Source organism: Setaria viridis, chromosome 5 (assembly GCF_005286985.2).
Source record: "Setaria viridis chromosome 5, Setaria_viridis_v4.0, whole genome shotgun sequence".
NCBI lineage: Eukaryota > Viridiplantae > Streptophyta > Magnoliopsida > Poales > Poaceae > Setaria > Setaria viridis.
In genome coordinates this window covers 636,717-659,472 of record NC_048267.2, presented here as the reverse complement: position 1 = coordinate 659,472, position 22,756 = coordinate 636,717, and the positions used below count along the sequence as shown (strand labels likewise).

The 22,756-nt window shown below is 49.4% G+C and overlaps 4 protein-coding genes, 1 long non-coding RNA gene and 1 pseudogene across 5 annotated transcripts; 3 read left to right on the top strand and 3 right to left on the bottom strand.

Annotated features, from left to right (window-relative positions):
- Positions 1 to 1,500: 1,500 nt before the first annotated feature.
- Positions 1,501 to 3,446, top strand: LOC117855519 (cytochrome P450 71A1). The gene is made up of 2 exons (XM_034737896.2): positions 1,501 to 2,599; positions 2,699 to 3,446. Exons 1-2 carry the CDS (start codon positions 1,640 to 1,642, stop codon positions 3,323 to 3,325), a joined length of 1,587 nt encoding a protein of 528 aa, XP_034593787.1. The 5' UTR covers positions 1,501 to 1,639; the 3' UTR covers positions 3,326 to 3,446.
- A 5,511-nt stretch (positions 3,447 to 8,957) lies between these two features.
- On the bottom strand, positions 8,958 to 10,120 carry LOC117859059 (pollen allergen Phl p 11). Its single transcript, XM_034742235.2, has 2 exons — positions 9,681 to 10,120; positions 8,958 to 9,601 (listed from the first exon to the last, which is right to left on the bottom strand). Exons 1-2 carry the CDS (start codon positions 9,952 to 9,954, stop codon positions 9,261 to 9,263), a joined length of 615 nt encoding a protein of 204 aa, XP_034598126.1. The 5' UTR covers positions 9,955 to 10,120; the 3' UTR covers positions 8,958 to 9,260.
- A 177-nt stretch (positions 10,121 to 10,297) lies between these two features.
- LOC117856129 (uncharacterized) lies at positions 10,298 to 12,603 on the top strand. Its single transcript, XR_004640616.2, has 3 exons — positions 10,298 to 11,793; positions 11,875 to 12,022; positions 12,113 to 12,603. It is a non-coding gene; the product is annotated as an uncharacterized lncRNA (long non-coding RNA).
- LOC117856126 (uncharacterized) lies at positions 12,584 to 15,718 on the bottom strand. Its single transcript, XM_034738563.2, has 3 exons — positions 15,468 to 15,718; positions 14,371 to 14,468; positions 12,584 to 13,188 (listed from the first exon to the last, which is right to left on the bottom strand). The coding sequence occupies exons 1-3, from the start codon at positions 15,621 to 15,623 to the stop codon at positions 12,789 to 12,791; spliced, it is 654 nt and encodes a 217-aa protein (XP_034594454.1). The 5' UTR covers positions 15,624 to 15,718; the 3' UTR covers positions 12,584 to 12,788.
- Positions 15,719 to 16,228: 510 nt separating this feature from the next.
- On the bottom strand, positions 16,229 to 19,856 carry LOC117856128 (NDR1/HIN1-like protein 13). Its single transcript, XM_072293535.1, has 4 exons — positions 19,303 to 19,856; positions 17,553 to 18,094; positions 17,186 to 17,371; positions 16,229 to 17,095 (listed from the first exon to the last, which is right to left on the bottom strand). Exons 2-4 carry the CDS (start codon positions 18,042 to 18,044, stop codon positions 16,817 to 16,819), a joined length of 957 nt encoding a protein of 318 aa, XP_072149636.1. The 5' UTR covers positions 18,045 to 18,094; positions 19,303 to 19,856; the 3' UTR covers positions 16,229 to 16,816.
- Positions 18,650 to 22,738, top strand: LOC140223019 (uncharacterized; annotated as a pseudogene).
- The last annotated feature ends 18 nt before the right edge of the window (positions 22,739 to 22,756 follow it).

Sequence of the window (22,756 nt, the reverse complement as noted above, 5' to 3'; positions counted from 1 at the left end):
CAGGAAACAAACTGTAATGAGCATATGAAAAATAAACTGATGCAGAAAAGAGAAGGAAAAATAAAATGCAAAAGGCAAAATTATAAACTTAAACAAATTTTTGCTATAGTCAGTCAGATAACAAATTATTTTTAACTGTAAGAAACACCTCAAATGCAAAAAATATTAATCAGATTTCAAATAAACAACATGCAAATTTACACAGATTTAAAATTACGCAATATACAAATTGAAATTACAATGTCACGGTAAATTGCTTATTAATTAGGCTCAATAGATTCGTCCCCCTGTTTGGATATGAGTTTCTAAACTTTAGGAGGGTCACATCAGATATTCGGACGCTAATTAGGAGGACTAAACATGAGCTAATTATAAAACTAACCGCAGAACCTCTATACTAATTTGCGAGACCAATCTATTAAACCTAATTAATCCATCATTCATTAGTAAATGGTTACTGTAGCACCACATTGTCAAATCATGGACTAATTGGGCTTAATAGATTTATCTCGCGAATTAGACTCCATCTGTGCAATTAGTTTTGCAATTAGACTATATTTAATACTCCTAATTAGTATCCAAACATCCGATGTGACAGGTACTAAAGTTTAGAAGGGTGTATCCAAATACCCCTTAATTATAAAACTAACTGTAGAACCTCAATACTAATTTGCGAGATGAATCTATTAAGCCTAATTAATCCATCATTAGCAAATGTTTACTATAGCACCACATTGTCAAATCATGGACTAATTAGACTTAGTAGATTCTCGCAAATTAGACTCCACCTGTGTAATTCGTTTTGTAATTAGACTATATTTAATACTCCTAATTAATATTCAAACATCCGATGTGATAGGTACTAAAGTTTTACCAAACATCCCCTTAGGTGATGGGAGCTCGTGAATCACCCAGGCAACATATAGCTTTTTCCTTTGGAAATAAGGGGGAGCAAAATTTAGGGATGGAAAAATCCCCACTAAGAACTAAGATGATCCCATGGATTACCTAGCTAGTGAAAAGTCCCGGATCATCGAGGGATCGGAGTTTCCAAATTAAGGGCCTGTTTGGTTACTTTTGCTTATTTTTAGCACGTGTCACATCGAATGTTTAGATAATAATTAAGAGTATTAAACATAGACTATTTACAAAACTCATTACATAAGTGGAGGCTAAACGGCGAGACGAATCTATTAAGCCTAATTAAGCCTAATTAATCTATCATTAGCAAATATTTACTGTAGCAACACATTGTCAAATCATGGTCTAATTAGACTTAATAGATTCGTCTCGCCGTTTAGCCTCCACTTATGTAATGGGTTTTATAAGTAGTCTACATTTAATACTTCTAATTAGTATCTAAACACGGTGCTAAAAATAAGCAAAGAAACCCAACCAGACCTTAAACCTCAATTCGACACGTCGGCACTCAGGTTGCAAGGGAAACCACGTCGTCAACGCCGGTCATCATCTCTAACCACGAGGCATTCACGTCGGCACTCAGGTTGCAAGGCCGGGAAACCACGTCGTCAACGCCGGTCATCATCTCTAACCACGAGGCATCAAAAGGGGAGATGGATGTCAGGTATGTGGCCATCGTAACTTGACTCCCTGCCGCCGAGAGCAGTGCACACATCACATGGCCCTCTCACAGGTTGCACCCGTCGCCCTCCTGCTCACCGTCCTCGTCGTGCTGCCGCTCTCCTATCTCCTCATCCTCCTTGCCGGCAATGGTGGCGGCGGCGATGCACGACGGCGGAGGCTGCCGCCGTCGCCGCGTGGGCTCCCGCTGCTCGGCCACCTCCACCTCCTGGGCTCGCTGCCGCACCGCGCGCTCCGGTCCCTGGCGCGGGCGCACGGGCCCGTCATGCTGCTCCGGCTCGGCCGCGTGCCCACCGTGGTGGTGTCCTCGGCGGCGGGCGCCGAGGAGGTGATGCGGGCGCGCGACCGGGCCTTCGCGAACCGGCCCAGGAGCGCCATGGCCGACCGCCTCCTCTACGGCTCCCGCGACGTCGCCTTCGCGCCCTACGGCGAGTACTGGCGCCAGGCGCGCCGCGTCTGCGTCGTGCACCTCCTCAGCGCGCGCCGCGTCCAGTCCTTCCGCCGCGTCAGGGAGCAGGAGGCCGCCGCGCTGGTCGGCCGCGTCCGCGCCAAGGGCGACGAGGACGGAGCGGCCGTCGTCGTCGGTCTGAGCGAGCTCCTCACCGAGTACGCCAACGCCGTCGTGTCGCGCGCCGCGTTCGGCGACGAGAGCGCGCGCGGCCTGTTCGACGGCGGCGACCGGGGACGTGAGCAGAGGAAGGTCTTCACCGACTTCCAGACGCTGATCGGGATGGAGCCGCTGGGGGAGCTCCTGCCGTGGCTGGGATGGGTGGACGCCGCGCGCGGGCTAGAGGGGAAGATTAGGCGGACGTTCGAGGCGCTCGACGCCTTACTCGACAAGGTGATCGATGACCACCGCCGGCGGCGACCTAAGAACGGGGATGACGGCATCGACGGCGAGCACTGGGACTTCGTGGACGTGTTGCTGGACGTGCACAAGCACGACCAAGAGTACGGCTTCCAGCTCGAGACCAACGAAATCAAGGCAATTATATTGGTACAAGTATCGATCCATCCATATTGCCTTCTCATTTACTCAAATGAATGTTCAGCCGTCAGCAGCTGATCGATCTCTTTGGTGTATCACCGTGGGCAGGACATGTTCGCCGCGGGCACGGACACCACCAGCACGGTGATGGAATGGGCCATGGCGGAGCTCGTCACCCACCCGCGCGCCATGCGCAAGCTCCAGGACGAGATCCGCGCGGCGGTCGGCTCCACCGGAAGCGTCGACGAGGGCCATTTCGCCGAGCTGCGCTACCTCAAGGCCGTGGTCAAGGAAACGCTCCGGCTGCACGCGCCGGTCGCTCTGCTTGTGCCCCGGGAGCCGCCGGCGGACGCCGAGATCCTGGGCTACCACGTCCCGGCGCGCACGCGCGTGGTGATCAACGCGTGGGCCATCGGCCGGGACCCCGCGACGTGGGAGGACGCCGAGGAGTTTCTGCCGGAGAGGTTCTCCAGCAGCGCCGTGGACTTCAGGGGGCAGCACTTCGAGCTGGTGCCCTTCGGCGCCGGCAGGAGGGGGTGCCCCGGCCTCGGGTTGGCCGAGGCGAGTATCGAGATGGCGCTGGCGAGCTTGATGTACCATTTCGATTGGGAGTCCGCCGGCGGGACCGGGTCGTCGGCCGTGGATATGACCGAGATGAGCGGGATCTCCGTGCACATCAAGTCCGGCCTGCCGCTTGTACCTAAGCCCTGGACCCCTGCTACTCCAACCTGCTAGGGAAACACCTCTGCATCACTCGGAAGTCAGGAAGGACAACTGCTATAGTCCTTATGTGTCAATACAATCATACTATTAGTGTAATTTATTGAAACCTTATTTTAAACCTCCAATTATACAATCTCGCGCCACCAGCGTCGTTCGGCCCCACCGCACCCACGCCCACTCCTCCCGTTCCGGTCTCTCCAGCGCCCTCTGGCCTCGCTTCCTCCCCATGCCGGTGGCACCCCCCGCGTGCGCCTGCTCCCCTAATTCCGGCGCCCTCCGGCCGCGCGTTCTCCCCTACGCTGGCGTCTGCTCCTCCACGCCTCCAGGTCCGTCTTGCCCGCCATGGAGGGGTCAAATTGGGAACTCGGGCCCAGCAATTGAGATGGAGCCGCGGGCAGCCATTTTTTAGCTCCCTCTCCAACGATATGCTCCAGAGAGTGGGGATTCCGGGACTCCTTCGGTGGAACTGTTTTGCTCGAAACCCTTTGGCAGGGTTTCATTAGAAGCCGGCGAGAGAGCCCTGCTAAAGGGATCTAGAAAGTATCTTAAAGTACAAATAAATATAATTCTAAATTATCTATTTTTAAATGTTAAACTACGGTATATGTCATGCAAGGGTAGAGGAAGGGGCGTGCAGGGCTAGGGCTCGACAAAAATTTAAACGACGCTGCTAGCGCACGGACGTCCGATATGAATTTTTTTATTGGACGCTCAATCGCAACATTAAAACAAAATATCTGCAACATCGAAAATTTATGGGTGCAACGTTAAAAAATATGCGAAAAAATTTGCTCAATGAGGAAAAATTCCAACCGCAACATCGAAACACATGTTTCAAGCGATATTTCCAAACAAATCATCATATGGTAGGTTATGATAGGTTGAGATTGAGCTTGTACAGGACAAACATTGCAACATGAAAAATCAACAGATGAAATATTAAAATCCAACTGTTGCAACATTTATACATCTCAAAAAATCAATCAGGCACCATCACAAGATACATTCATCTGCAACACTCGCGCACATCTATAGCACTTGCAACATTCAAAAATCTCTACTGCAACACCATGTGGTACCTAATGCAACATGGCCGTCTAGGAGAATTATCTTTAAATCTATGCTCCTTGTATGGCCATTGGTAAGCACGAACCAAGGTGATGTGAGAGCTTAAGGCTAAGGATGGAGCACGGAGTAGGAGCTTCGTCATATCCTTCATCCTTCATCGAGGAGGATGCCGCCAGCGCCGCTGCCTCCGCATTGACGCCACTCACTAGCTGCCATGGGAGCTTGACGCATAACCGAACGTCTAATCGCCGGGGCAACGCTCCCTTGTTGCCTCACCTTGCATCTCTTGCTCGCAGGCTCCATGAGAGGGACGACCTCCACCGAGCGGGGCTCCACCAGGCCCTATCAGCCTCTGCCTCTCTCCGCTAGATTTGATATGAAGAGAAGATGAGATAAAATGCTCTAGTCAACGGAAGCAGCAGAGAGAGAGGGAGAGAGCGCGCGCGCTAAATGGCCTTCCTCCTCCTGCTGTAAGAAATAAGGAGGAGCTACAGAACCTACATGTGGACCCAAAATGATCACGTGGTCTCCCGCTGCTGGGCGTCCGTATCGGACGTAGCATTTCCGAAATTTAAAAATTCTACTAAACATAGAAAACTATATACAAGTATGGAAGAAGTCAAGTTTCTTGCTCTACCCTGAGGGCATCATGTGTCTTACCATCTACACCATGTATACAAGTATGGAAGAAGTGATAAGAATACCTATTTCTTGTTAGACATATAGATCCAAGAGTTCAAATAAACACATGTCAAGCACATATAGAGAGGTGTCATACAAAGTAGAAAAAAAACTCTAAATGCTGATGAAAAAGTGTATAGGTAAACTCACTAAAAATTAAGTATGTGTGCATATAGAGATGTTATCAATGTTTATTATTAGCTATAAGTTCTAGTTTTTCCATAAGTTTCTAATACTTACTTATCTCAAAATTTCAATCATGTATGAAGAATGGATTGATGAACTAGTAAATATATAATAAATATATGAATAGTAATTTAAAGGTGCACTCTTATTCTTTGTAATTGTCTATGTCGAGAAGCTGCATTAGTTTAGCTGGCTAGTCTCTGTGGGGAGGAGTTAGTCGATTGGGTTTGAACCTTGGATTTCTCAATACCTTATGTTTTTTAAATATCTATGGGCATCCAAAAAATATCTGAAGGATAAAGATGGTATTGATATTCTCCCCATAAATAAAAGAGCCCCATGGGGCCAAAGCGCTAGAGGCCCATTCTTGTATTCATCTCACATACACATGAGAATCTCTTGCAGTCATTCCATCTCTTCTCTTCCTTCTCTTAAGCTTGGAGCCTTCCATGGCGGTAGAGCTCTCTATGTTGTAGGATTTTCGATCACCCAACAATCCCTTAAGTTATCATTGTAGCTAAGTCGTGGATCCCATGAACTGTGGTGTATGTTTTTTTACCGGAATTCACACTCGCGATGGTTATTGTGTAAGTTAAGGTAGATGTTTATGGCATGTTGCTAAACTTGAGCAATTATTTACCACTTGAGCAATGTATACCTCATCGAGTAACCTAATCACTCTAGGAGTAATAATAATTCGTATGACTTGTGTGTTAGTAGGCTTTTGATGTGTGAACATAAAAGTTGATATTTAGATGGGTACCACTTCTAGTAAACAATCAGATTTCATCAAACCTTGGGTGAGAAAGAGAAAGGAGAGAAATTAGTTGTTCTATTTTTAATCAGCATATCCAGGGATATATTTAATAGCACAACATGATAGTAATTGTGACGAAAACATTGAAAAAAAATGTGGCCAGACCTAAAATATATATACCAAGTTCTATTAGAGCGCAACCACTAGCTTTGGGTTTTCCATTTCCCCACCATAAATTGAGACAATTGAGGTCCTGAAGAAATGCATACTTTAGAGCAATGCATACTTTAGTTTATGATCCTCACGAAGATTCCCACCATCGGGCAATACATACTTTATAGCAATGCACACTTTTACAGATATGAGGGAGAAAATATAGCATAAATGGAGACAACGGGGGTCCTTGCAGAACAGCTCCACCAATCGGCCTTGCACTTTGCACTTAAGCTTGAGAGAAGCAGCAGGAAGCTGAGTAGCTAGATCTGTAGAAGGTCCTGAAGCTGACTTGGTGTTGCAAGGTCAGGAGCAGCAGTTGTAGCTGTTGCAAGGTCAAGAGCAGCAACAATAGCTGTGGCAAGGGCAAGAGCTCGCATTTCTTCCATCAAGTTCTGCCTCAATTTCTCCCTCATATCTGCAAAAGTGTGCCTAGTGATTTTTAAGTTGATCTCCTCCACCCAACAATTGCTTATCCCAGACCGCCCTTATTTGATCCACCAAGTGCATGTGACCTTGCTTAGAGCCAAGACACAGAGGCCACAATCAGACCCATTCAGTTGCTTAGGGGTGTGTGCCTTGATAACTGGCGGAGCCTTTGGGAGGACTTGCTGGAGCGCATTAGCATATTTCACGGCAACAGTATAGTTGAGGCCACTACTCACACTGTCATGGTGGACAAAGTGGCAGCTAGAGTGGTCCTTAGCTATGTGGATGACCAGTAAGCTCCAGTGCTTTCCGCCTCCTACACGCATGTAGTCAGTATTGTCGTTTACTGGCATGAGCACCATGCGGCGCGATTTCAAGTATAGTGACTTGGCATGAGATTAAAGATTAGCTTTTTCACTCAAGTTCCTCATAAGATAGGCGTGATTTGGCCGCACCAGCAAGATATCTTTTTTCACTGGCAAATGTCAACAAAGAAGTGTCAAGGCCACGCCGACTGCGCCGATGATGACCACGAAGATGGTAGCGGCGACCATCATGAAGATCTCCACCAGCGGGACGAGTTGGTAGGAGCAAAGGGGCATGTGGTGGTGGTCGCACAGCGGTGAGCTCCTGGTTCATGACATCGAGATCTCCACAGTTGGCGAGGGTCGCGGGGGAAGTCGCCCTCCCCTCGATCTCATCGGCGGAGGCCATAGACGACGACCTCACCTTCTCACCTCTTATCGGAGCACGTGCGACTCTGGCTATGTGCAGAGGAGCGCGTGTGGATCGAGAGCGATGGACGGTTTGGAATGGAAGCTTCAAGCAAGGGAGGAGTTGGCTATTTATGCAGCGTGGAAGGGGAGGAGGGTTGGAAGGGAGGTTGCTCGGCGCCGGCAAGTAGCAGCTGGAATCTCCACGCCCAAACTACCATAGCGATTCAAGTCCGACCAGCCCTCTGATGTAAATACAGGATTAATCCCTCAGCTTTTGGCATATATATATTTCACGGTGTGCAATCAACTTTTTACACGCAACCGCTTGCTAGCTGCTTGGCTTTGTCTCGTGCCGTTCCGGCGATCAGGAGCCTCGATCACCATCCCCCGATTAGTTTCCGTGCACCAATCTTTTTACCTTTCTAAAACAAATAAATCTTCTATCCCCAACCCAATCACAAAACAACGTCTCCGGGTTTGAAGCCATCACGCCCAAAATTTAACCGCCAATTTTGTAATGTTCCGACTGAACTCGATCTTGGTAGAATTTTGTATTCTCAAAGTATTATTGCTATTTTTCAATATTCACATTCATTTCGCACTTGTTATTTAGTGATTATAGTAGTGCACTAACCAATGCCTAAAGCGACACCCTTTTGTGATTGGAGGGAATAATCATCGTCCTATGATATCTGTTTGTAATAAGGGAAACTAAAAAAGCATGCTATCTTGCGATTGCTTCGCCCGTTACCTAACATTATTTTGATGCACGACGCAAAAAAAGGTGTCAATTAACTAGCTGATTAATTGTGCACCATGTTATAATATACGATTATTGTTAATACTTTCACCTTTTTTTTTTGCATAACACCGTACAAACACTCTTGTATCCTTCCTCGTGCTCATTATAAACACCTCATGTTGTGTTAATATCCTCTTGCTTATTATAACACAGCAGGAGTGCCAATAAGAATTACTATCAATGGATAGGCACGAGTCGCAAGACGATGATCGAGCAACCCGAACAAGAATCCTACGCATCATCAAACGTGCGTGGCCGTACAGGTCAGGAGATACACGGTCCAGATCCTGACGGGACGGCGGCGCATCAGGTGCAGGTTCCTTGCGACGAACAACGACGGCGTGTGGTCGGTGCCCCCAGGGCAAGTACGTCAAGCGGACGCCGTCGCACCACCACCGCGTCCTTACCGAGAGTACCTCATGGACGAGCTCGCCATGCCGCGGCCTGGCCCGAGTTCACCGGGCGGGACGAGGAGGAGGTGCGGGCGCTCATCCTCAAGATCGCCGGCATGTACTGGACGACCATGCATGCCTAGGTCGCACAAGGAGCACATCACGCAGTACCACCGCGAGCAGCGGCGCAGGCTCTGCGTCATCTTGTGTATCGTCATCCTTTGTGGTTGTAGGAGGGTTGATGTCACTGCTAATTTTTGTAATAATGCGTTTGGTTTTCTTCTGATGCATGTTGTGCTAGTCTATTTTTTTATGGCATGCTTGTTGTTCTGCCAACAATATAGAGTCACATTAGTTTGAAAAAAAAAGGGAGAGAGATATATATGAGCGAGTCACATTGATCAAATCGATTGGGAACATCTTAATCAAGGGGTTACATGACGAGAGGACAAAAAAAATAAAAGAAGAACAGCAGCATATGTGCATGCAAGTTGATCAGGCCGAACAAACAAATGGCAGCAGTAAACACTCAGCATGCATCTTCTCCGACGCCGGCTGGCCGGACACGCTGTAACTACGTAGTATGTGCTGGCCCAAAGGAAGCGCCCGGCCGTCAAGGGCGGGCCCCAGTGAACTCGATCTGTACCTACGTGCAGTGCGTGCGTCATGTCATCGAGCAGCATGCATCAGCAGATGATCGATTTCATGGCGTCTCTGTGGCGTCCTTGAGGTCGTACTTGCTGAGGATCTGGCCGCACTCCTTGAGCGGGTCCTTGCGGAAGAAGGCGATGGGGTTGGCGTAGCGGACGCCCTGCTGCTTGATGCCGTTGTTGGAGGTGAGCGGGACGCGCGCGCGGTCGCGGAACTCCTCGACCTCGGCGCAGGCCGGGTCGGAGCTCTTGGCCAGCACCGCCTCGCAGATCTCCTCCTGGTGGTCCTGGTCGATCTCCAGCTTGTACCACCCGTACTCGTCCGTCGTCGCCTCCGCCTTCAGCGTCTCCTTGCTCGCGCCGAACTTGCGGCAGACAACCTCCACCGTCGCGCCTGCACCACCGCCATTGCTGTCACTGCTGCAGACATCTCTGATCTCTGCGAGGATGCGTTGCATAGAGTATACACGTACCCGGCACGCTCTTGGAGACGTTGGTCTCGAACCCCGCGCGGCAGGGATCGCAGTACACGCGGCCGGTGACCACGAAGCCGCCGCCCTGCTCGGCGGAAGCGACGCTGGCGAGGGCCAACACGGCCAGCGCTACCGCGGCCAGGATCGTCAGCTTGGGCTGCGCCATCATCTGCATGCCTTGCTTGGGTCTCTCGAACTCTCGATCGGTCGGGAGGGGGAACGGCAAGCAGTGGGAGGGAGGATCGGAGCTGTGCGCTGGGCGAGGGGGCGCCATTTATGGGCGCGCCGCTGCGTGGAGGAGGAGGGCGGGACGGCAGGTGGAGCTCGTTTCCAGGCCCCGCGAAGAGCTCCGCGCCAGTGCGCCGGCCGTCGCTTCTCCATCTCCTTGCTTTGTTGACCCACACCGCGTGCATGCCGCTCGCTTTATTTTAGTGCGTTGACCGCCACGTCGGATTGCTTGCTACTCCCGTAGTACGTCTTGTTTCGCCTCCCATGGAGGATCAGGGGAGGCCTTTTGCGAATATTCGATCCGGGATTTTCTAAAAACACCCCTCAATCGGATTAGGGGGTATTTTGCAAATATTTGGTCCGGTATGTTACAAATGGAGCCCTGAATCGGATCGCGATCCAAACCAGGGGCCGTTTTGAAAATGCTCAGGGCCAGCGCCGGCGCAGGCGACGAGCCCGCGGTGCCGCCGGTGACCTCTGCTAGCGCCGCCGCCATTCGCCGCACGCGAGCCTCCTTGGAGATTCGCTGGCCAATCCGTTCCTCGGTGTCCCCGCGCATGCCGCTCACGGTCCACACTTCTCCGGGGATGCTGCCATGGCGGCGCGTCGTGAGCTGGGTGAGTCTTGGGATGGTGGCGGGCCTTCTACATGCAGTTTGACGTCGGTGAGGCGGCTAGCCCGGTCCAGATCTTGCTCCAGCATTGTAGACTGGGGACATCTGACGGCAGAACGAGCAGAGGCAGAGCAGATCGCCGGGCGCCGGGCGGTCAGGCTCCGCTCCGCTCGGCGACGGAGACTGCGCCACTTCCTGATTCAGTTTTGCTGGCATTGCAGTTCCATCGAACATTTTCTGGCAGCAAGCGGAGCCTTCTCGTTCCCCATTTCTTTCTATCCAGGAGCGGGAAGAGTTGGGCACATGTTCAGAGTTCAGACAGCTGAATAAGCAAGAAATGCAGCCAGGAATGGGGAGAACAAGGTGCACCCACATACTGTTGCTGAAGGGGTGAAAATTTATGCAGAAATGATTTGCTGCACTTATTTGTACCATCGACATCTCACATGATGGGTGGATGATGGTCAATGTATAGACATGGGTGTAGTCGGCCCAGATCACTTTGGGGAGTTCATATCTGCTCCTTGCCAAAAGATGCAAATTTCTGCATACCATGAGCTAGCTGAAGCAATAGCAGTTCGATTTGCTGTTTTTTTTTATGCAAAAGACCTGAACCTTCATCATGGTATAGTGGCCTCGAACTGCTTTAATGTTGTTGTTGTTTTTTTTTTGAGGGCAACTGCTTTAATGTTGTTGGTAAGATAAAATCATCCCTGTTGGATAGATCCTCCGCTGGTGCCATTATCCAAGATATCAAAAACTTAATTACTCCATTCATGTTCGTAGAGAATGTAATGAGGCAGCTCTTGTAATAGCTAGATTTGCTAATCTTTGTGATGGAACTGTGTGGTGTAATCTAATGAGGCTTGTTGGACTGAATTTTCAGATAACTGCAAAGACAAATCGGACAGCTTATTGGACTGAATTTTCAGATAACCGCAAAGACATACGGTTCCATCTCCTGTTGCAGCAAGATAAGAATGCCAAAACCCGTAGCGTGTATAGGCATGCACCTTCAATCACACGCATCAGCAAAACAGCCAATTCATCACTCAACTTAAAGTTGACAATGCAATGCAGCAATTTTTTCCTTCCCGTTAAAGATCCATTCAAGAGAATTCTCTGCAATGGCATTGAAGCTCAGTTCTGCTTGCTTTGCAACTCACTTAAACAGATGCTGCCAGCAAGCGTTTTCGCTTTCCAATTTTCAGCTTTGGATCAACAAGAGTTTACAGATGCGATCAAGAAGAAGAGCACATGGCTCCATAGCTGGTAAAAATCAAACCTTACTCTTCGGGTCTGCTTCGATTTTCTGGAACGACGTGAACCACTGCTTGCTCAATCCATTGACAGGAAACAGCTATCGAAGAGGCAGAACAGGTTGCGCTCCAGATGAAGATGCCGCCGCCGCCGCCGCGCCCTTCTTGCGCTCAAGCGCGCGGCGAAACACGCGTCTTGCTGCTGGAGCAAAGCATCTCCGTAGGAGTTAAAGACTCAAAAGGTCATCTGCAATGGCGCCAATTTGCTGGCATTGCAATTCGATTGAACATAACATTTGCTGCTAACATTGTATGCCGTTGTGTTCGTCCAGGTGCTCCTGGAACGTGACGACAGCAGCATTCAGGCATTTGCTGCTGGAATCATCAGAGATCTACGCATGGATGGACCCAGGCAGCATTCAGTATCGCTGGTGACAGCAAAGCGAGGCATCATGGATATTTGACTCATCACAAAATCATCACTACTGCGCCATAGCAATTCATGAGACACCATCGCCTGCTCCCGCCGCTTCCTCGACACGGGAAGAAAAGAGACGCAGCATCCGCGATTCCACGACCAAAACAACGCAGAGCAGAGATGTTTCTGTGGCCGCAGCAGAAACAGCACAACCACAACACAAAGATGGAGTACAACTCATCTCCTGTTACAGCAAGTTAACAATGCCTCAGACAGCACGCATCTTCAGCTTGCCAACAACATCTGCATCCCGTATGTGCACCAAGTTACACTCAATCGCACGCATCAGCAAAAAAAAGCCAGTTCACTGAAGCTAACAGTGCAATGCAGCAACTTTTTTCTTCCCATTAAGATTCATTCAAGAGAGTTGTCCACAATGACATTGAAGCTCAGTTTTCCTGGCATTGCAATTCGCTTAAACAGATGCTGCCAGCAAGCGTCCTCGTTCCAAATTTTTCAGCTTTGGATCAACAAGAGTTTACAGATGTTGATCCAGATGAACAACACACATGACTCATAACTAGTAAAAATCAAACCTTACTCTTATGGTCTTCGATTTTCCGGAACGATGTGAACCACCGCTTCCAGGAAGCGTCTCCCTGCTGCTCAATCCATGACAGGCAACAGCTGTCGAAGAGGCAGAACACGTTCACATACAGGAGCTGGTACCGCACGGGGATGAAGCGGAAGTTCGCGATCTGCACGGCTGGCCAGATGGTTCCACCCACTACCAGAGCAGGAATGAAATCCCTTTTCACATCTTCCTTCACCTGCTCTACACTCCTTCCTTGGCCGAGACCCACGTATGAGAAGAACAGGAGAAGATCTAATGGTCCAAAGAGGAAACCATCCGCAGCGACTTTAGAGGCAACAAATTTGAACGTATTAGGCTGAAATCTCCGCCGGATGATGCGGTCCAGGTACTCATACCTACAAAAATACCAAGGCCTTAGTGACAGAAATAGGTGTAAGCCATATGTCATATGATACTCCAATTGACAGTAGTTGAAATTTCATACTCCTAAAATCAGGAGACAGCTGCTTTCATCAGTAAATTACTAAATCCATAAAGCACCCATACCACAATATCTTAACCAGCTTTTGCAAATGATTAAAATGCAGCAGATAAGTGAGGAGATAGTGGAATCACCATTTGTTACAAATGAATACGTCAAGGTGGGAATGAGTAGAATTGTAGGAGTCTATTCACAGCAGTTATTATTATCAAATTATTTCTCTGACCAAAAAACATAAATTGTATGATCATATTATTCACCTGCATTTTCATATTGTAGAATATAGTCATGCGTTATATTGTAGAATACAGAGTGTTCACGTATTAAGTACTCTCCAAAACATAGCATCGATTACTACACACCTAAAGCCACTAAGCATGAGCATGAAACAGATTATGTGACATGGTGGAAATGAAATCAACGTTGAAGTGGACTACTGAGCACACAAATGAATAAAAAAGGATGTGCTACTGCAAAGTACAGCCTGAGATACTTCTACTCTTAAAGCTAAACAAAGAGGCAAGATTCAGTGAGACAATAACCACTCATGCGCTAATGCTGGGATCCCTGTACTGTTGGTAATACTATATTGCCATTCATTATGTTGAAAGAAACACATGCATTTGTACGAATGCTTGCATCCAGTGGCTCCACCAATTACACAAGTAACCAATAACCATAGTAGTAAAAGTCCAAATCTCAATGAGCCAGTGAAATCTAGAAAGTACTGCAACGTATTCAAGCAAATAATTCAATTTTCAAGAACTAGTTAAGTAATCATTAATAGTATGGCACCATAAAGTGCCACTCATATTGTCACCTACATATGAGTACCTAAAATGGAGAAATTCAGTACAGAACTAGGATTACATACTCACTTTGCCCTTTTATCTTTTTATTGTCTTATAATTTGGTCATTTTATCTTACTGTATTGGTCTCATATCTGCGATGTGTGGTGACTGTGTGAGACTAAGAGGGAAGGAGTATGGTCACAAATTGCTCATTTGTTAATGTAAAAACATTGACCTATGGTTATAAAGAAATAAAAACATAAAAGGGTAAATATAATGTCACTCTAAAATACAGGGAACTAACCAGTAATGTCCGACTGGTCCGACGAAAGCAAATCCAAAGGAACTTGTGATGCCCACCCTCCTCCAATCAACTTTGAACTCTTTATCTTTATCCTTACCCTGTAAAAGGCAACAGATTTTTGTTGAATAGATGACGATGAAATTGAAGAATGAAGAAATTAGCAGTAGTCATCCAAACAAAGAATGACTAGTAAACTGCCCATGGAGGCAGGGATAGTTTATAAAGGGCCCCCAAGACCAAATGAAATGGCAGTCAGGATTCCTTGAATTTCCAATCTTGTGTCTGAACAAAGGCACGCTTGTTTCAACTAACTGGCCAGTACATAGCAACATAACCAACTCTTGAGATGCACCTCATTGAGTTTATTTATAGAAAAACCTAAGCACAAATGAACTCTACATCCAAGAAATTAAAAGGCTGGTTTTCTGACTAGAGAGAAGCCAACTATGTTAAGTAAATTACATATTAACAATAATCAAATCAAGCTCCCGACGCTAGTTATGCTCAGAGCTGGAAAAAACATGCACATTTCCAAGGTTTTTTTTTTTTTGGGGGGGGGGGGGGGGGGGGGGGGGGGGGGGGGGGGGAGGGTTAGCATCCTATGCCTAATGTCTCGCCAAAAGAGGAGTATCAGTTCCTCTCAGTTTCCACTGCCACAGAAGTAAATAGAGAAATGGATTTAACAAGACTCTACCGTTACAAACAAAGGACCACTGCCAAACCTTCTACTCCGCTAGTTTATTTGCAAGTAACCTCACGCAGGCCGAAGAAACAAGGCACAAATCCAGCCATTATCCACATTCAGGAGTTGACAACTTACTCATTTGAGCTACTGTTTCAGGTTACCCATCGAATCCACACCTCGTCCGAACCGATAAAACATCGCCTACGCATTAGCAGTTAGCTATAAGCCATTGGGTCATATACCACACACCACACAGAAGTTCCAACTCGCAAGGAACCAGCCCCAAGCCCAGGCCAAGAACAGGAATAGCTAGCAAATCCCAGCGCGACCCCGGCCGGAACTGGCGGGGGAATCGATATACCACGAGCATGGACAAAGGAAGCTGTAGGAGATGGCTGTTTGGGGCTGCTACCTCGGGGGGGTTGTTGGCGCGGCGGGCGGAGTAGTGGTGGGTGACGGCCTGGGCGCCGATGTCGCCGAGGCCCCAGAGGATGCCGGAGCTGACGACCTGCGTGCGCACCGGGTGCGAGGCCAGGCACTGCTGGTACCATCGCCATAGCCGCCGCATCCCCACCGCACCGGGCAAGCCAAGAGAGAATTCCACGGGGAAGAAGAGGGGAGGGGAAGGAAGTGTGCGCCTTCCTCCCTCTCCTTTTATTTCTTTCTTTTTTGCATTTATTATTTTTCGTCGATTATACGAGTTAGGGTTAGGTGGAGTGTAGGTGCGTCAAAGCCCCAATCAGATGAGGGAATATTCAAAGAAAAACGCCGGTTCAAATTCAAAACGGTCAACCTTCTATAGCGTGATTGGTTGGTGACAATTTGTGAGAAATTTATAGATAATAACGAAAATATCTCTCCTACTCTATCCCCATTAGCCTCCATGGCCTAGAAAGTGGATCCTTCTCCCAAATTCATAGATATTTAGCTTTTTTCATAGATATTACTATGCATGCATATTAATATATATGAATCTAGAAAAATCAAAATGACCTACAATTTGTTGGAACGAAAGACGACACTGAATCTAGAAAAGTCAAAACAACGAAAGACGACATTAATGCATAGTAATATCTATAAATAAAAAAATCAAAACGACCTACAATTTGGAATAGACAAAGTAAAATTTAAGACGACAGTGATTTGTTAAAGCATAGTAAGAGGGTCATGAAATTGCATAAGAACATAGTTCTGATTCAGTCGACGAAAATGCTACAAAATTAAACTTGCCACTATGTTTGCAGCTCTCAGTCGACGAGAACTCTACAGCAATGCTCAAGGCTAATATCTCTGTGGCTCAGTACAAACTATTGCTGAATGTCAGGCTCCTGAAATTACTGCCTCAGTCTTCCAAAGTTGAGACTGAACAGAGCTTGGGTTGTAATAACAAGTGGAGTGTCAGTTTGTTGCCCAGGCAGATCATCACTGCCAGGAGTTTGTATGCTTGTGTGACACTCTGATTGTGATAGAAACTGATGATGATCGACACGCATCACTTGTCTAACAAACCTGACACTTATATGAAACTACTGTGCTACAATGACAGAGCATCATGTCAGCACAAGAAGAAGATATCATCAACCCTGCACATACGGAACACCAGAAAGCTGCGCATTTCTTAGGTTGATCCCCATCAGGTCATGAACAGCCTAGTAACTATCTACATGATCACAACCATATTATTAAGCCAGCTAGGACGAAGAACAGCAACAAGAAGGCGATCGAATTCCCTCCGAAAGCTGACCACCTCAAGCTGCTACCTCAGGTGTGACTGCAAGCGCTCTGACGGATCCTAACTGGCTTGGAGCTGCCGGGATCGATGGCGACCGGGCATCTCACACGCCTAGCGTGTGTCACCCTCACCAGCTTGCCCATCACATATCCTCTGGTTCTGACGGCCAGCTGCAGCGTCAGTGGCACCCTGCCTCCGGCGTTGGCCGGAGCAAGCGTGGCGCCGGCTCCGTACAGAGGGGTCTTCTCGCCGTGCAGGATCGCGGAGGCGACGCGATGGCTGGTTCGTGGCTGGTAAAACTTGTCCAACTGCAGAGCACAAGGTACTTAGGGGTTGATCGCATGGTGTTGAACATGCACAGAGGAAATCTGATGGATGTTAACTGAAAGAGATGTTACATGGCCGTTGGCGATCTCAATCTCAGAGTACATGAGCCGAATCGAGCTTGACGAAACATGGACGCCGAACATTGTGGAGGGGTTGTGGACATTTATCTTCAGTGAGCAGTTCAGCGTGACCAGCTTCGTCGGCACGCCGGTGCGGTCAGTGCCTTCGCCGACGTAGAAATTGTGCACTGTCAAGCTCTGCAGACACAGAACAAACATGGGAATGCTACATTAACAACATACGCATGAACTTCAGAAGTTCGAGAGACCATTGATGACCATGCTAGTTCGTCTTCGTAGCATCATAGAAACTGCTGTGAATCTGTGCTCTTGTGGCATTATTAGCATAAGCTCGATCTTCAGATGAAGAATAATGTACCCTGACAACGACGCTAGGCTTGTAGTGGCGAGCAGCTCCCCAGACGATGAGGCAGATGACGGTGAACGCCAGGAGGACAACCGAGAGCCAGAAGGCGGCGACGCAGCACCGGGGGAGCTCCGGCTCCTCGTCGAGCTCGTCGTAGGCGCCTTCCTCGTCGATGGCGGCGACCTCGCGCCAGCCCTTGGAGGCGAGGCGCTTGCGGCCGCCGGCCCTGCAGCTGCCGGGCGACGAGGAGCGGAGCGTGCCGGAGAAGCGGGTGGCGGAGGAGATCCTGGAGTGGCGGCCCGTGGAGGGGTGGGAGGGGGACTCGAGCGGGCTGTTGTTGTACACGGGCGTCGTGTGCGTCGTCGACGACTTGTCGCCGTCGTCGTGGGAGTCGCGCGACGGGCTCTGCACGTAGTACGCCGGCCGCTTCGGGGTCTTGGGGGTACGCGGCGGCGACGTCGTCGCCATGCTCGTCACGTCCGACTCCGACGTCGTGTGCTTCATCCTGCCGGCGTACGTTCTACCGACGTTCTTGCTGAAAGTAAAGCCTGAAACTGAACTGAAAATTTTGCTGAGCGGTGACAGAGCAAGAGAATCTGAGCTATGAAGATTGATTACAACTTTGGTGAGGAAAGAAAGGCAGCTGCTTTTGCAACAACTGTGGCACAAGATGCATGCTATTTAGGCAAAGTCATTAGTACTGCTTTTCAACATCTTTTGTCCAAATGTTCGCCTACAAGTAGTAGACATGGCAAGTTCATCCAAGAAATGTGCGAGAGAAAATAAAGGCAAGCGCAAACCCACACGCCTTTGCCATATCCTTTTGTGATCTCAGACAAAAACGCCATGCCAGCAGCATTCAAGAGCACCTGCATTTGGGCTGTTGCCATCGTGTGCAACGAACGAAATGGGTAGGATTACATCACCCACGAAGGCAGTGCTTGTGCATGAGTGTGCCTGGGTTTGTTTAGGAAAAGAGCAATGACATAGAAAATACAAAACCGGAAAACTCTCAAGAAAACCAGGCACTTTCTTGCGTTAAAAATTTGCGCTTTTCGTGGAGAGGATAGAAAATTGAAGAAAGTGGCACGTGTAGCACCAGCTCAGCGATGCAGATAGGTGGCGTCGCTGCTACCAAAGTGGCAGAGGTTAGTCCCGCCACATGTCATGAGGAAGGAATGCTTTCTCGAGCAATGTGCTTGATCCTTTTTTTTTATTTCCTTCAAAAAGATAGTAAATGTTTCCGAGGAACAGAAGTACAGAATCACGGATCACATACTGACGACTTTCCGAGTCCAGATAATATAAAGCTGGTATCTTTCAAAAAAAATAATATTGCTGGAGCAAGAAATCGCATTATGACAAATAGAAAAAAAAAATTCACATTCAGCACATGATGATTTTTCTCCTAGGACTTGGCAGAGACAGGCATTTTTGGTACTAATAAACCTAGAAATGACGAAAACGAAACTGACCACTGAAGATTTCAAGAACATGTGTGGATACTACGTGTGAGAGAAATCTACTAGAGGCGCAAGAAAGAGCAGATCTTGTTCCCGGCCGCACTGCGATTCCAGGCGCCAACCGACCAGCGTGAAGGCGTCGAGAGATCGCAGGGAAGAGGGAAAGCATGATCTGTCTAAAGTCTGAACCGACGACCCCAAAATTCAGGCAGAGAAAACCACAAAACCCGGCGATCAAGAGACAGGCACGCAAGGGCTCAGGAAGATGCATGTCGATGGATGGAGGTCGAGGCGCTTACCTGACTACCCTCTCGGCCTCTCGATCTTCTTCAGCCGAGAATCGATCCCCAGAAAGAGGAGGGGGAGGACGAAGAAGAAGCAGGGGGCGGCACGCAGCAAGTGACAGACGGAAGAGGAGAGGAGAAGAGAGGAAGTGACCATGCGGGCAACGCTACGCATGGGCCCTGTCCCGGGTTCGTCGCCGTGGCGGCCTGCCGGTCACCGGCTCGCTCGTCTTGGTGCTCATCGTGTTTCAACACTGGCTGCCATGCGGGTCCGGACAAGAAGAGCGCCACATGTCAGTGCAAGATCCGATCATCTAGAAGACGGTGCTCGCGCTTGGCCATCGCGTAGGCGCCGGTGGGCCCAGGTACTCAGCTGGGCCGCACTGTCAGTGGCCGATCCTGGCTTGCCGATCGGGCGAGATAGGTACCCCAGAGAGGCAAGTATTCAGTGCTAGCTTTCGTCCCAGGCGCAAAAGCTGCAGCGAGACCAGATCGAGCTCCGTCATGCATGGAAGCAGGTCATGTGCGGCGGTTGGTCCTCTTCTCTGTGCTTCGATCACTTCTCCATACATAGTAGGTGGTGGTGGACTATTGGACTCGGTCATAGGGCTCAACCAAGACCGCCGACCATGGATGGGCCCAGGGCCCTGTACCAAACTCTAAAGTGGAGCCCGTCGGTCTTGAAGAATACTAAAATAGGCTATAATATCTTTGCTCGAAGGGAAGTGCTAGCGTCCGGACGTCCGATAATTTTATTCTATCGAACGTTCCGTCGCAACATTGAAAAATAACTATCGAAACATCAAAAATCAACACTTGCAACACCGAGGATTGCAACACCTTTACGTGCATGAAACATCCCGAATTGCTTCGTGCAACATTCAAAACAGACACATTGCAACAACAAAAAAATATCTCTTATAACATTGCAACAAACGAAAGAAGAAGAGACGAAACAAAGAAAACAACTATATGCAACATCATGAACAAGTTGGTGCAACACCCGATTGCTGGCAAGTCAGACTGTTGCAAAACAGATGAAACATCAAGAGCCACCGTTGCAACATCCAAAAATAACTATTGCAACACCATGAGGTACCTATTGCAACACTCAGATCCACGACAACCAGCCTGCCGTCGAAGGTCGTCCACCATGGCCGCCGCCCGATCCTTCCCCGCTCGGATCTCGCCGGGATCGGGGAGAGGGCCACCGGATCCGGTGCAAAACGGATGAAACATCAAAAGCCACTGTTGCAACATCCAAAAATAACTATTGCAACACCATAAGGTACCTATTACAACACTCAGATCCACGACAATCAGCCTGCCACCGAAGGTTGTCCACCATGGCCGCCGCCCGATTCTTCCCCGCTCGGATCTCGCCGGGGTCGGGGAGAGGGCCACCAGATCCGGTGCAAAACAGATGAAACATCAAAAGCCACCGTTGCAACATCCAAAAATAACTATTGCAACACCATGAGGTACCTATTGCAACACTCAGATCCACAACAACCAGCCCGCCTCCGAAGGTCGTCCACCAGGGCCGCCACCCGATCCTTCCCCACTCGGATCTCACCGGGGTCGGGGAGAGGGCCACCGGATCCGGGGCGTTGGGTGCTCCCGGTTGGTTGAGGATGCTAGAGTGGGGGGAGGGGCGCCGCCAGGGTGGGGGCCGAGGTTCCCGGAGTGGAGGAGCGCGCCGCCGCCGGGTGGATGAGGAGGACGCTGTGGTGGGGGAGCGCGCCGCCGTTGGGGTGGGGGACGAGGTCACCGGGGTGCGGGATGAGCCTGCCGGGGTTGGGGAGCGTGCCGCGACGGGATGGATGAGGAATACGTCGGGATGGAAGGTTGAAGAAGAAAAAGGATGAGGAAGAAAAAAAACGGTAGAAACAGATAAGAACAGAGCGGTGGGAGCGTGACGGCCTGACGGTAGCGTTTCCGTTGCTCAAATAGCATCATTTTTTTAGTGTTGTGTTTGACACTTTTGCCTTGATGCCCCCAAGCCGTCACGTAAATGTTGCAAGCTTCTGGTTGTTAGGAAAACTCTAGATAACTTGATAACCACCCATAATGGATCAACACGGAAGAGAGGACTAGAAGAGAAATGAACGGATCAGGTTCCATTGAAAAACGGAGCCTGATGGCATGGCAGAGACATGAACACACGATCCTTAACTGTTGCATGCTGCTCAGCTGCTCTGCTTCGGCCTCATCTCCGGCACTGCTCAGCCTTGGCGGCGGCAGCGCACCAGCACAGCGACAAGGAAGCGATCAGGGAGATGGAGTTGCGATCAAAGACGAAGAGATACGGAGCGATATACAGCAACAAAGAGAGAAAATGCGCTGCCCACCTGCTTCATCAGCACAGCAGTTATCTGTCTGTCGTCTCAACAGCAAGTCAGCAACACACACAGCCGTATCAATGTCAGTTGCCATTGCTGCATAGCTAGCGATTGGCGTCGCAGGAATAACTGAAGATTCCATTCCAGACACGCACACAACCGGGCTCTTCTTGGCTAGCTGCCTCTGCCTGCATTGCATCGCTATGTGCAGGCCGCCGGCGACAACTGTACATCGCACATGCCCGCCTCAAGGCGTACGCCATCAAGGCCCAAGGCTCAGGCTGTTATTCAGAACGAGTCAGCAACAGACTTCCCAAGTCCTGAAACAGAAAGCATCTCATGGCTCTACACACACACACACACACACACACACACACACACACCAAGTGTCCATGAACAGAGAAATAGTGGCTTCTATTGTGTGTCCAGGCACAATCGGACACAGTCAGACCTCAGAGCACGGGAGTCAGCAGCGGCTTCTTGAGGACGTGCGCCTCCAGGTTGCCGAGCACCAGGTCCGCCATGCCCTTGCGGGTCTCGTTCGTGCCGCTCCCAATGTGCGGCACCACCACCACGTTGTCCATCGTGAACAGCGCCTCGGGCACGTTCGGCTCGTCCTCGAACACGTCCAGCCCGGCGCCGCCCAGCCGGCCCTCCACCAGCGCCGCTACCAGCTCGGGCTCGTCCACGTGAGGCCCACGCCCGATGTTGATCAGCACGCCCTTGGGGCCCAGGGCATCCATCACCTCCCGGTTCACGATGTGCCGGGTCTGAGCGTTCAGCGGGCACGCCACCACCAGGAGGTCGCTGTTGGCGGCCAGCTCCACCACGGATGGGTAGTAGGTGTAGTTGGGGTAGTCCTGCTTCGTTCGCTGGTAGTAGTTCACCGGGCAGTCGAAGGCCTCCACTCGCTTCGCGACGGCCAGCCCGATCCTGCCCAGCCCAATGATGCCCACTCTTTTACCGCTGAACTGCAAACATGCACAGAATTCTGTCAGAAGATCATCTTGAGTAAAATTCTCTGTTCCATTAACTTCATCAACAGATTTAGCATGACAAAAAAAAAAGGTAAACATCCATGGAAAAAGAGTGAAGGATGCATGCTCTGACCCCGGACAGGAGAATAA